Source organism: Triticum urartu, chromosome 5A (genome assembly GCF_056163025.1).
Source record: "Triticum urartu cultivar PI428250 chromosome 5A, HENAU_Tu73, whole genome shotgun sequence".
Taxonomy (NCBI): Eukaryota; Viridiplantae; Streptophyta; class Magnoliopsida; order Poales; family Poaceae; genus Triticum; species Triticum urartu.
In genome coordinates this window covers 425,032,138-425,045,335 of record NC_141877.1, presented here as the reverse complement: position 1 = coordinate 425,045,335, position 13,198 = coordinate 425,032,138, and the positions used below count along the sequence as shown (strand labels likewise).

The window sequence follows — 13,198 nt, the reverse complement described above, 5'->3', positions numbered from 1 at the left end:
GCAAAGGAACCTTAACCTTCCATATATTAAGTGACCTTGAGAGGGGGCCAGAATTAATCAAATCCGTATAAAAGGATTTCACCGTAAATATCCCATTTTTAGTTAACTTCCATTGTGTAGAGTTCGGCACGTCGGAGAGTCAAACTTCAATCAATCTCCGAACCAAGTGCATCTAGGCTGTCCATCTCGCACCCACTAACGTACGTCTGAACTGGATATTCAAGGGAATAGTTTGAAGGACGATACCTACGTAATCTTCCTTACGTTGCACAATATTGTAAAGGGTAGGATATTGTAAGGCCAAAGGTGTCTCTCCTAACCATGTATCCTCCCAAAATCTTGTTGACATTCCGTTGCCAACCAAGAATTTGACCCTACGAAAGAACATATCCTTCGTTCTCATAAGTCCCTTCCAGAACGGTGAATCAGTTGGTCTGATGGTAGTCTGGGCTAGCGTTTTCGAGTGCAAATACTTATTGCGCAGGATTTGAGACCACATGCCCTCCGGCTCTGTCCCTAACCTGTACAAGTGATACAACAATGTTTTTCAAATAGATTCATCTGGCTTGTGGAGTGCTACCTACGTCCTATGAGAAGGTCATAAGACAGTCGTCCAGAGTGGTGCTCGGTGCACGGAATACTAGTGTTGCCACCTCCGTGGTCCTATGATTTATGACTAGTCTGAGACTACGATTCTCAAGCTCCTGTCGAGACTTGCTCCATCAAGGGGGGGGGGGCTCCTCTTGAGTTTATTCAGGTGGGGGTGAATGAGTTACATGCCCATGAGTGTCCCATATAGTCTAGGGATCCTTGACATTATGCTACCCTTGAGAAGAGATTTTTAGGGGTCCTTGAGAAGAGGAGGTGGGAGGGTAGAATTTGGTAAATTTTTGTCCTTTGGCCCATATGCCCCTAGTTTGGCCTAAATGTGGGTTGTAGCCCATTAAGAGATAATCCTTAAACTATCTGAAGTTTTCTTTGCTCCTTTGACTTTTTTATGTGTTCTTTGTCCTTTGACTCCTTGACCATGAAGATTTGCTTAGGCCTTCGTTGACCGAGGTGGCTTGCTTTGACCCATGGGACTTGCTTGGACTATTGTTGACCTCCTTGACTTGTATTGATCAGCGTTGGCCTTTGTTGACCGCCCATGTGGTACGCCATGTAGAACAGGGGTGGGACATTGAATACAGTTGAAGCAATTACCACAACAAGAGGAGTGGACACACACACACGCGCGCGCGCACTTGCGCACACACGCACGCACGCACGCACGCACCCACACACACGCACACGTATACGCACTTGCAATGGCAATCCCAGTGCCCGCCTCCCTCGTGCCGGCCTTGTCATGCTGGAGCTCGCCCGCCCGCCATCGTTGCCTTGGAGCATGCGCCCAACCCCTTAATCTTAGACTTTGATTTTGAATGGTAGGAGGAGGAAGACGTGAAGGAAATATGCCCTAGAGGCAATAATAAAGTTGTTATTTATATTTCCTTATATCATGATAAATGTTTATTATTCATGCTAGAATTGTATTAACCGGAAACTTAGTACATGTGTGAATACATAGACAAACAAAGTGTCCCTAGTATACCTCTACTTGACTAACTCGTTAATCAAAGATGGTTAAGTTTCCTAACCATAGACATGTGTTGTCATTTGATGAACGGGATCACATCATTAGAGAATGATGTGATGGACAAGACCCATCCGTTAGCTTAGCACTATGATCGTTTAGTTTATTGCTATTGCTTTCTTCATGACTTATACATGTTCCTCAGACTATGAGATTATGCAACTCCGGAATACCAGAGGAACACTTAGTGTGCTATCAAACGTCACAACGTAACTTGGTGATTATAAAGATGCTCTACAGGTGTCTTCGATGGTGTTTGTTGAGCTAGCATAGATCGAGATTAGGATTTTTCACTCCGTGTATCGGAGAGGTATCTCTGGGCCCTCTCGGTAATGCACATCACTATAAGCCTTACAAGCATTGTAATTAATGAGTTAGTTGCAAGATGATGCATTACGGAACGAGTAAAGAGACTTGCCGATAACGAGATTGAACTAGGTATAAGGAACCGACGATCGAATCTCGGGCAAGTAACATACCGATGACAAAGGTAACAACGTATGTTGTTATGCGGTTTGACCGATAAAGATCTTCGTAGAATATGTAGGAGCCAATATGAGCATCCAGGTTCCGCTATTGGTTATTGACCGGAGATGTGTCTCGGTCATGTCTACATGGTTCTCGAACCCGTAGGGTCCGCACGCTTAACGTTTGATGATGATTTGTATTATGAGTTATGTGATTTGATGTACCGAAGGTTGTTTGGAGTCCCGAATGAGATCACGGACATGACGAGAAGTCTCGAAATGGTTGAAACGTAAAGATCGATATATTGGAGGGCTATATTCGGACATCGGAAAGGTTCCGAGTGATTCAGGTATTTTTCGGAGTATCGGAGAGTTACGGGAATTCACCGGGAAAGTAGTGGGCCTTAATGGGCCATACCGGAAAGGAGAGAAGGGCCTCAAGGGGTGGCCGCGCGCCCCCCATGGCAAGTCCGAATTGCACTAGGGAGGGGGCGGCGCCCCCCCCCCCCTCTCTTTCCTTCTCCCTCTCCTACTCCTTCCCTCTCTCCTCTCTTGAAAAAGGAAGGGGACTCCAACTAGGATTGGGAACCCTAGTTGGACTCCCCCTATAGGCGCGCCCCTCCTAGGCCGGTCTCCTCTTCCTACCCCCTTTATATACGTGGGCAGGGGGCACCCATAGACACACAAGTTGATTCCTTAGCAGTGTGCGGTGCCCCTCTTCACAGATTTCCACCTCGGTCATATTGTCGTAGTGCTTAGGCGAAGCCCTGCGTCGGTAACTTCATCATCACCGTCAACACGCCATTGTGCTGACGAAACTCTCCCTCAGCCTTAGTTGGATCTAGAGTTCGAGGAACGTCACTGAGCTGAATGTGTGCAGATCGCGGAGGTGCCATGCGTTCGGTGCTTGATCGGTTGGATCGCGAAGACGTTCAACTACATCAACCGCGTTACTAAACGCTTCCGCTTTCGGTCTACGAGGGTACGTGAACACACTCTCCCCGCTCGTTGCTATGCTTTTCCTAGATAGATCTTGCGTGATCGTAGGAATTTTTTTGAAATACTACGTTCCCCAACAAGACGACCATGTGCTCTCGTCGACGGCAACCTCGACGGATTCTAGGCGCTACGTGATGCATGCTATGACGATTTCGCGAAGCAGCAGTGTGCCCACGAGTGTGCCGAGTTGGTCAATGCCACCCCCCGTAGCATCGAATGCGTAGAGTGTGAGGCCCATGCAGTTGCGGAAGCAGCTGTTTGGCCTGATCGCATCCTCACTCCCACCATTTTGTCACCGTAGTCGGAGGGATTGGATGATTTGCGCCACTTTATAAGGGGTTGGATGATTTGCCTCAGGGTTGTTTTGATGACCAGTAGCTCCGGCCCCACCCGGCAGCCTCTCAACGGGCAAATTATCAAATGGAGAAGTAAAGTGGGGTAAAAGATCCAATTTCTCCCGTGGTCGAGGCTATCGCGGGACACGAAGCCGGCATGGTGCAGTCAATGGAAGTGGTGGACTTGGATGTTGGCCACATGGAAGCCGCACACGCGTTCTTAGTTAGTGATGAAACAAAAGACGATGCCTAGCTAGCTATATAATTCTGAGATTTTATCTTATAAATTAAGTAATTCCATTGTTGAAATACTATGTTTAGCAACATTAAAAAGGAAGTACTATTTTTGAATTAACCATGTGAACAACTTCACACACAATTATTATTGAAGAATTGCCTGTGATTGTACAAATCACAAGACACGGTGACGACAGATAAACGTGTGCCCGAATTGCACATGATGTTCCGAGATGAAATGTGTGTGAGGCGTCCCATCATCACACTTGATTAGATATGCAGAACTGTGTGCTCGATGTCGCCCATGATTTGCTTTTGACAACCGTATGGGATGATGCCAGTCGTCGCACACGCTTCGTGCAAGCAAAACATGTGTAACACAACGCACACGGTTTCATTATGCAAATTATGTGTGATGGGTCAAACATCGCACACTATCCTTTTCTTTGAAGCCCCAAGCTGCTTGTTCATCCGCTCAATTTCATCCCTATGTGTAACCTCGAGCCAGAAGCGTGCATTTGGAGTAGTTGATTTTTTTAATGTAATCTTATGTTGCTCAGTATAGGTGCAAGTACAAGTTAGAGATGTGCAACTTTGCTTTAATGTGTACTCCCTCTTATAAACTAGTAATATAAGATGTTTTAGAACGCTTAGGAAGTATTTTCCATGTCCGAATTGTAAAACTACATGTCTTAACATGTTATTTGTGATAAAATTTCAAATGTAATAAACGTGGTAGAAAGAGGAATTCATGTCAAACATACATGGAGTGAGAAAAAAGATAGATGAATCTTCTTTAATTAGCAAGTACTATATATACTTACAAAGAATACATGCCCTACTAGGTAAGTCCAGGTTGTGTTATCCGGTGGACAACAATGCTAGTTTATTCTACACGTTGATGAAGGGCGCGCCGGTGATGATCTCGGTGGCCGCCAGAGCGACGAGGCCAAGCATGGCGAAGCGTCCGTTCCAGAGCTCCGCGTTGGCGTTCATGATGGCGCCGGCTCTGCTCTCGGCGCTCTCACCCTGGAGCAACGGAACCAACGACGCCATGGACAGCACCGCCACGGTGTAGGCGAACCACGCCTGCCCAGTGCCACTGCCAAGCTGCGAGAGGAGCCCATCGCCTCGGCCTGCCTCCACCGCGAGCGCCGTCATGAAGCCCACCATGGCTAGCCGCCCGTTGATGCGCTCTGGCGCAGGGCCGCTGAAGGCCATCGCGTCCCAGATCGAGGTGCTCGCCTGTGTCAAGAACAAATATCAGAAACGTGCCACTGGACTGAGATTAGCTACGACGCCATGCTGCCTACTCCCTCTGTTTCTAAATATAAGTTTTTCTAAAAATTCCAACAAGTAACTACATACAAAGCAAAATGAGTAAATTACGCTCTAAAATATGTCTATATACATCCGTATGTTGTAGTTTATTTGAAATGTCTTAAAAAATTTATATTTAGAAACCAAGGGAGTATATGGCATGCATACCTTGGGTTTGTTTGGCGGTGGTGCACTCGGGCCCTCGGTTTGTGCCCTGACGACGAGGGCACGTCGGTCCTGCGCTGGCAGAGACCGGGCGCCTAAGCCACCAGCCGAGCCTCGCGGCAGGACGGCGGCACCGACGAAGGAACTCATGGTCATCATGGTTGCCATTAGACAGCCGTGTAAGGTGCACGAAGGAGATGCTGCAACAAGCGATGAACCGGCTAGATGATTGCTAGTTGCTGTTTGTTGTGTCGCTGAGTGTGTGTTGGTGTATTGTTCGGAGCGAGTGGGCGCAATTTATAGGCCGTGCTCCACGAGAGCCAACCCGTGACGAGCTGGGCGTGGTGGCCGCGACGGTGCCCACGTCGCGAGCGGCTCTCGGCCGTGAATTTACCCTCTACGTGGAGAGCACGCGGACGTGGAGGCCACCGTGCATTGGCCGGAGGGCTTCCTGTCAAACACGGGCCAGTAGCTTCTGTCATTATTTTCCCCCTGTATAAACTTTCTCACGTCAATCCTTTTTTTTTTCGGGGCGGGGACTTACCCACGTGAACTAATCAAAAAACACTTTGAAGACACGGTGAAACATGATTATGTTACTATTGAGATTCAGACAAATTGACAATTCAAAAGAAATGAATCCAACGTTACTTTACTACCGAAATAGAAATCCTTTCCTCGCAAAAAAATAAATTAGAAATCCTTTTATTTTCATCTATCAAAGTGCATACAAGTCGTTGAAGTACCTGGAAGGTTTGATTAAAATTGTCAAGGAACCATTTATTTCTACAGTATCTGATTAGGCAATAGTAAATAGTAAGGTGAACAAAAATCAGATATACTAGGTAAAGGCCCAAAATTTTCTCGAATAGGAATTCTAGGATTAGATTATTTTATCACATTTGGATGTTTTTTATTTTTGAATAAATCAATTCGAGCGCAGTTTAATGCCAAAAAAATCATCAAAGATTGGTATTCTTTATTTTGATTCAGTAAGGTGCTAATAGCTTCTTCATGTTGGCTAAGTGATTCACTCTCCGCCGTGGAATAAAGGGACTGATATTGGCAGAATTCTTAGAGTTAACTTGCTATTAGCATGAGAAGTAAAATTGACAAGTCAAACTTGGGAGTGAGGCGTTTTGGCTCCCAGGAGCATCTGCACCTGCGCTGAATAAAAAAAATCAAAAAATACTAGAAAAATTCATGATGTGCATGATGTCCGGTCCAATTTTTCAGAGTAGCTCTCGACAAAAAAGACAAATTTAGGGTCTGTTAAATAGTGTACTGTTTGTATACTGTTCTGACCCAATTTATCTTTTTTTGCTGAGAGCTACTCAAATGTCGAAATGCTCTGAAATTTGGAGCGCACCTCACGCACCAAATTATCTACCATGCACACAAAAATTGGATTTTTTTGAATTTTTTATGAATTATTTCTTAACCGGGTGCAAATGAGTCCGGGCTCAGAATTGGATATTCGCAAACTTGGGGCTTATGTTCTTCTTGCAAAAGATCATGCGGGAAAAGTGTTGCTAAATTTCTTCCTTCATCCATATCATATGCGGTTGTAGGGAAAACAGAAACAAAATAATTTTCCTTGCTCCTGATTTTTTTTCCTGTTGAATGTTGACCGATTTTTTTTCTCTTCTTTTGATTCCTTTGAATCTATTTTTTTGTCTTTCTAGAGGTATCAAACAACCACCTAATATTTTATCTATCTCCTCAAGAATATGAATATTTCCATAAAATACTATGAGTTTCGTATGGCTTTCTTTTCTCTTCACTCGGACCAGTCTACCTAGTAGACTTCTCGTATTTTTGCTCTAGGTTGTGTATCCACTCCAATTATACTATTGTCAATTGTCAAGAAACTTTGGGAATGAAGATCTTGCCCAGATATACAGTTCTTGAAGAACGAATAGAAAAAGGTCAAATTGTTTTTGCACCTTAGACTAAATTCTTTTGTTCCTCGGTGCTCAATCAAACATTGTTTTTATGATGGAATCTTTCGATGGGCTATCATATTCGTTCTCCAAGTTTTCCTCTGAATCCATTTTGTATTTACAATAACATTATGCAATAAGAAAAAAAAATAGTATTTCTACGCAAAACACCAACAAAAGGGGATTTCAATATTAATCCAGGATACAAGTTTTTTCTATTGTTCATGATGATATTGTACTGGAATGACGAAACGATTTCTTTGCTTTCGGCAACAAACCCGAATTATCCTGAAAAATAGAAGGATATATAAAATTCAAATGGTCGTATTAATTGCTAAATCATAGTGTGCATGAAATGTACTAGTTAATTGTAAGATCAAGTTTGTGCAAGTGCTACAATAGCAAAGTGAAGTTTAAGACTCGCCTCTGAATTTTTGGACGCGGGATGAGCCAAGCATCCTACAAGTGACTATCGAGCATTTTTATCGAATCCAACCGTATAATATCATTTCTGATATCGACAAGGTACCTTTGTACGCCTATTACATCCCAACCCAGCTCTCATTTTTAAGAAGATTTTGGATGACAAACAATTCAGCTCCTGGTAACATATGAACGAGCAATTTTAACATCTTAGGTGGTAAGCGTAAAAAGAGGAGGTAAGAGCGACGTTAAAACTACTCATGATCGAGTATCTTTAATTAGTAGTACTACAAAGAATACGAGGATGATCAGTTCTCATCATTTACATGTCCTACTAGCTAAGTACAGGTTGTGCTATCTGGTCGACAACAAAGTTGTTTACGTTTAGTCTACACGTTGATGAAGGGCGCGCCCGTGATGATCTCGGTGGCCGCAAGAGCGACGAGGCCGAGCATGGCGAAGCGGCCGTTCCAGAGCTCCGCGTTGGCGTTCATGATGGCGCCGGCTGTGCTCTCAGCACTCTCGCCCTGGAGCAACGGCACCAAGGACGCCATGGACAGCACCGCCACAGTGTAGGCGAACCACGCCTGCCCGGTGCCGCTGCCGAGTTGCGAGAGGAGCCCGTCGCCGCGGCCTGCCTCCACCGCGAGCGCCGTCACGAAGCCCACCATGGCAAGCCGTCCGTTGATGCGCTCCGGCGCAGGGCCGCTGAACGCCATCGCGTCCCAGATCGAGGTGCTCGCCTGTGCCAGGAACAAATATCAGAAACTTTGCCACTGGACTGAGTTTAGCTACGGCGCCGTGCTGCCGATATGGCATGGCATGCATACCTTGGGTTTGTTTGGCGGTGGTGCGCTCGGGCCCTCGGTTTGTGCCCTGACGACAAGGGCGCGTCGGCCCAGCGCTGGCAGAGAGCGGGCGCCGAAGCGGCCAGCTGAGCCACGAGGCAGGACGGCGGCACCGGCGAAGGAGCTCATGGCCATCATAGTCGCCATTAGGCAGCCGCGGAAGGTGCACGAAGGACGCAAGAAGATGCTGCGACAAGCGATGAACCGACAAGATGATTGCTAGCTGCTGTTTGATTTCTCGCCGAGTGTTTGTTGCTGTATTGTTCGGAGTAAGTGGCCACAATTTATAGGCCGTCCTACGGGTAAGCCAACCCGTGACGAGCTGGGCGCGGTGGCCGCGACGGTGCCCACGTCGTGAGCGGCTCTCGGCCGTGAATTTACCCTCTACGTGGAGCGACGCAGTGAGCACGCGGACGTGGAGACGGAGGGCTTCTTTCATAACCCGCCAAAATATCGAGGACTCCAGCACGGGCCAGAAGCTTGTGTCGACGCTCAGTGGTTCGGGCTTTGTCTCATTATTACTCCATTATTACTCTCACATGCAAACTAATCTTTTTTGTAAACTTTCTCACGTAAACTAACAAAAAAGCATTTTCGAGACACAGGCGGAACATGATTATGTTACTATCGAAAATTCGAAATTTGGGCAAAGTCGCAATTATATATTTAAAAGAGATGGATCCAACATTACGTTATTATCAAAATTAGAAATCCTTTTATTTTCAACATTTATTAAAGTGTATATAAGTCCTTGATGTACCTGGAAGATTTGTTTCAAATTGTCAAGGAACAATTTCTTTCTACAGGATCTGATTAGGTAATACTCCCTTCGATCCATATTAATTGCCGCTGACTTAGTACAACTTTAACCGAAGGGAGTAGTAAATGGTAAGATGAAGCAAAATAGAGGCATTCTAGGATTAGATTCTTTTTTATCACATTGGGATGTTTCCCGTTCTTGAATAAACTAATTCGAGGGCAGTTTTTTTCTTAGCATCAGTACAGACACAAGCACTCATATACACGCGCATATACTCACCCCTATGAACGCACACACGCACACCCTACCCCTATGAGCACCTTCGAGAGACTGAGCCGGCATATCATCTTGAGATTTACGAAGTCACCGTATGCGCCTCGTCGTCGACGGAAACGTCTCCTCCCACTGAAAGCGCATCGCCGGAAATTCTGAAATAAATCCAAGAATACTGCGAGCACCAGGATTTGAACCCTGGTGGGTTGGGGATACCACTGTCCACCTAACCAACTCAACCACAGGTTGATTCGCAATTCGAGGGCAGTTTGATGCCAACAAAATCATCAAAGAGTGATATTCTTTATTTTGATTCAACAAAGTGCTAAGAGCTTCTTCATATTGGCTAAGTGATTCGCTCTTCGCCTTGGATAAAGGAATTGATATTGGAGGAATTCTTAGAATTAACTTGCTATTAGCATCAAAATAAAATTGACAAGTCAAAGCTGGGGTTTTTTTTGCAAGAGATCATGCAGGAAAAGTATGCTATATTTTTTTCCTTTGGCAATTTCATATGTGACAGTAGGGCAAACAAAAATGAAGTACTTTTCTTTGCTCATGAGCTTTTTTTGTTGAATATTGACCCATTTTCCCCATCTTCTTTTGATTCCTTTGAATCTATTTTTTTTGTCTTTCTAGTGGTATCAAACAACCGCTCAATATTTTATCTACCCCTTCAGGAAATGAATAGTTGCACGAAATATTCGGACTTCCGTATGGCTTTCTTTTCACTTCACTCGGAGCAGACCACCTAGTAGACTTATTGTCAAGCAAATTTAGGGATGAAGATCTTGGCAATATGCAGTTCTTGAAGAACGAACAGAAAATGAACAACTTCTGTTTGGCATTTTGGAGTAAATTCTTTCGTTCCTCGATGCTCAATCAAAACTTTTTTTTTATTATGAAATCTTTCTCTAGGCTCTCGTATTCGTCCTCCGAGTCTTCCTCTAAAGTCATCTATTTGTCCTCTGAGCATTCCTCGGGGTTGCCATATTCGTCTTCCGGGACTTCCTCTAGAGTTCCATATTCGTCATCTTGGGTCATATATATCCTTTATGGGCTCTTATATTCATCTTCCGAGTCTTCCTCTAAAGTCCTATATTCATTCTTTGAAATCCCATATTTGTCTTCTAGGGTTTCATATTCACAGTCGTCTTTTAGGATTCCGTATATTTAGATTCTTCTAGGCTTTCTTATTCGTCCTGTTGAGTCTTGTATTCGTTTTTTAGGGTCTCATAGTCCTATTTTATATTCTTGAACCCATTTATATTGACTGTATCATGCAATACGCAAAAAAAAAGGTATTTTTACTTAAAACACCCATAAAAGGCGATTTCGTAATCCCGAACATGATAATAGTTTTTATTCTCCTGTTCTTGATGATATTGTAATAGAATACTGAAATAATTTCTACGCCATTTGGCGTAAAAATCTGAATTATCATGAAAAATAGAAGGATGGATAAAATTTAATTGCTCGTATTAACTGATACTAAATCACAATGTGCATGAAATGTACTGTACTAGTTAATTGTAAAATAAAGTTTGTGCGAATGCTACAAGAGCAAAGTATGAAATGTACTGTACTAGTTAATTGTAAAGTCAAGTTTGGGTGAATGCTACAAGAGCAAAGTTGAGTTTAAGATTCTCTCTCCGAAATTTAGGATGCGGGATTAGCCATGCATCCCCTATCTGACTATCGGCCATTTTTAAGGAATCCAACTGTATAATTTCATTTTTGATATCTGAGACAAGGTACCTTCATAAGCCTATTATATTCCAATCCATCTCTAATTCAGCTCCCGGTAGCATATGAACTATGTATCTTTAATTAGTACTATAAAGAATACGAGGATGATCAGTTCTCATCATTTACATGTCCTACTAGCTAAGTACAGTTTGTGTTGTCCGGTCGACAACAAAGCTGGTTTTACACGTTGATGAATGGCGCGCCGATGATGATCTCGGTGGCAGCGAGCGCGACGAGGCCGAGCATGGCGAAGCGGCCGTTCCATAGCTCCGCGTTGGCATTCATGATGGCGCCGGCTCTGCTCTCGGCGCTCTCACCCCGGAGCAACGGAACTAGCGACGCCATGGACAGCACCGCTACGGTGTAGGCGAACCACGCCTGCCCGGTGCCGCTGCCGAGCTGCGAGAGGAGCCCGTCGCCGCGGCCTGCCTCCACTGCAAGCGCCGTCACGAAGCCCACCATGGCCAGCCGTCCGTTGATGCGCTCTGGCGCAGGGCCGCTGAACGCCATCGCGTCCCAGATCGAGGTGCTCGGCTGTGCCAGGAACAAATATCAGAAACGTGCCACTGGACTGAGATTAGTTACGGCGCCGTGCTGCCTATATGGCATGCATACCTTGGGTTTGTTTGGCGGTGGTGCGCTCGGGCCCCCGGTCTGTGCCCTGACGACGAGGGCGCGTCTGCCCAGCGCTGGCAGAGACTGGGCGCCGAAGCGGCTAGCCGAGCCGCGCGGCAGGACGGCGGCGCCGGCGCCGGCGAAGGAGCTCATGGCCATCATGGTCGCCATTAATCAGCTGCGGACGGGAGGTGCACGAAGGACAGAAGAAGCTACAGATGCTGCAACAGGCAAAAAAAAACTGCTAGATGATTGCTAGTGGAGTGCTACTTGCTGCTGTGTCGCCTTGTGTTTACTGATGTATTGTTCCGTGTGAGAGGGCACAATTTATAGGCCGTGCTCCACGCAAGCCAACCCATGACGAGCTGAGCGCGGTGGCGGCGACCGTGCCCACGTCGCGAGCAGCTCTCGGCCGTGAATTATCCTCTACGTGGAGCGAACCAGTGAGTACGCGGACGTGGAGGCCACCATGCTGAGGGCAAACAGACAAGTTGGGAAGCATCCGAGGACTCTAGCATGTACGGACCAGAAGCATGTGTCGACGCAGTGGCGACCCAGTAGCTTTGTTGTCGACCCAGTAGGACATGTACATGATGAGAACTGATCATCCTCGTATTCTTTGTAGTTATTACTCCCTCCGTTTCAAAATAGTACAAAGTTAATATAAAATTGAATCATCTATTTTGGAATGGAGGAAGTACTAATTAAAGATACTCAATCATGAGGGGTTTTAACGCCACTCTTACCTCCTCTTTTCACTCTTACCATCTTACCTCATCTTAGAGGAGGTAAGGGTGACCATGTTAAAATTGCTCGTTCATATGTTACCGGAAGCTGAATTGGTTGTCATTCAAAATCTTCTTAAAAATGAGAGCCGGGTTGGGATATAATAGGGGTATGAAGGTACCTTGTCCACATTAGAAATGAAATTATATGGTTGAATTTGTTAAAAATGCCCGATAGTCACATGTAGGATGCTTGGCTCATCCCGCATCCTAAATTTCGGACAGAGAATCTTAAACTTCGCTTTGCTCTTGTAGCATACGCACAAACTTGATCTTGCAATTAACTAGTGCATTTTATGCACGCCATGATTTAGCAGTTAATACGACCATTTAAATTTTATACATCCTTCTATTTTTCATGATAATTCGGATTTATTGGCGAAAGCAAAGAAACCGTTTCGTCATTCCATTACAATATCATCATGAACAATAGAAAAAACTTGTTCTGGATTTTTATTGAAATCCCCTTTTATTGGCGTTTTGAGTGGAAATACTACTTTTTTTCTTGTTGCATGTTATTGTAAATATAAAATGGGTTCAGAAATTTTAAATTTAAAAAATAGGCCCCTGGAGGATGAATATATGACTAGAGAGGAAGACTCCAAGGAGGATTAGGAGACCCTAAAAGATTAATACAAGACCC

At 44.9% G+C, this 13,198-nt stretch overlaps 3 protein-coding genes across 3 annotated transcripts; all 3 read right to left on the bottom strand.

The window, feature by feature from the left end:
- Positions 1 to 4,444: 4,444 nt before the first annotated feature.
- LOC125556112 (low molecular mass early light-inducible protein HV90, chloroplastic-like) lies at positions 4,445 to 5,445 on the bottom strand. Its single transcript, XM_048718902.2, has 2 exons — positions 5,163 to 5,445; positions 4,445 to 4,919 (listed from the first exon to the last, which is right to left on the bottom strand). The coding sequence occupies exons 1-2, from the start codon at positions 5,325 to 5,327 to the stop codon at positions 4,566 to 4,568; spliced, it is 519 nt and encodes a 172-aa protein (XP_048574859.1). The 5' UTR covers positions 5,328 to 5,445; the 3' UTR covers positions 4,445 to 4,565.
- A 2,324-nt stretch (positions 5,446 to 7,769) lies between these two features.
- LOC125509408 (low molecular mass early light-inducible protein HV90, chloroplastic) lies at positions 7,770 to 8,644 on the bottom strand. Its single transcript, XM_048674373.2, has 2 exons — positions 8,356 to 8,644; positions 7,770 to 8,268 (listed from the first exon to the last, which is right to left on the bottom strand). Exons 1-2 carry the CDS (start codon positions 8,518 to 8,520, stop codon positions 7,915 to 7,917), a joined length of 519 nt encoding a protein of 172 aa, XP_048530330.2. The 5' UTR covers positions 8,521 to 8,644; the 3' UTR covers positions 7,770 to 7,914.
- A 2,567-nt stretch (positions 8,645 to 11,211) lies between these two features.
- Positions 11,212 to 12,075, bottom strand: LOC125509407 (low molecular mass early light-inducible protein HV90, chloroplastic-like). The gene is made up of 2 exons (XM_048674372.2): positions 11,771 to 12,075; positions 11,212 to 11,689 (listed from the first exon to the last, which is right to left on the bottom strand). Exons 1-2 carry the CDS (start codon positions 11,939 to 11,941, stop codon positions 11,336 to 11,338), a joined length of 525 nt encoding a protein of 174 aa, XP_048530329.2. The 5' UTR covers positions 11,942 to 12,075; the 3' UTR covers positions 11,212 to 11,335.
- Positions 12,076 to 13,198: the final 1,123 nt, after the last annotated feature.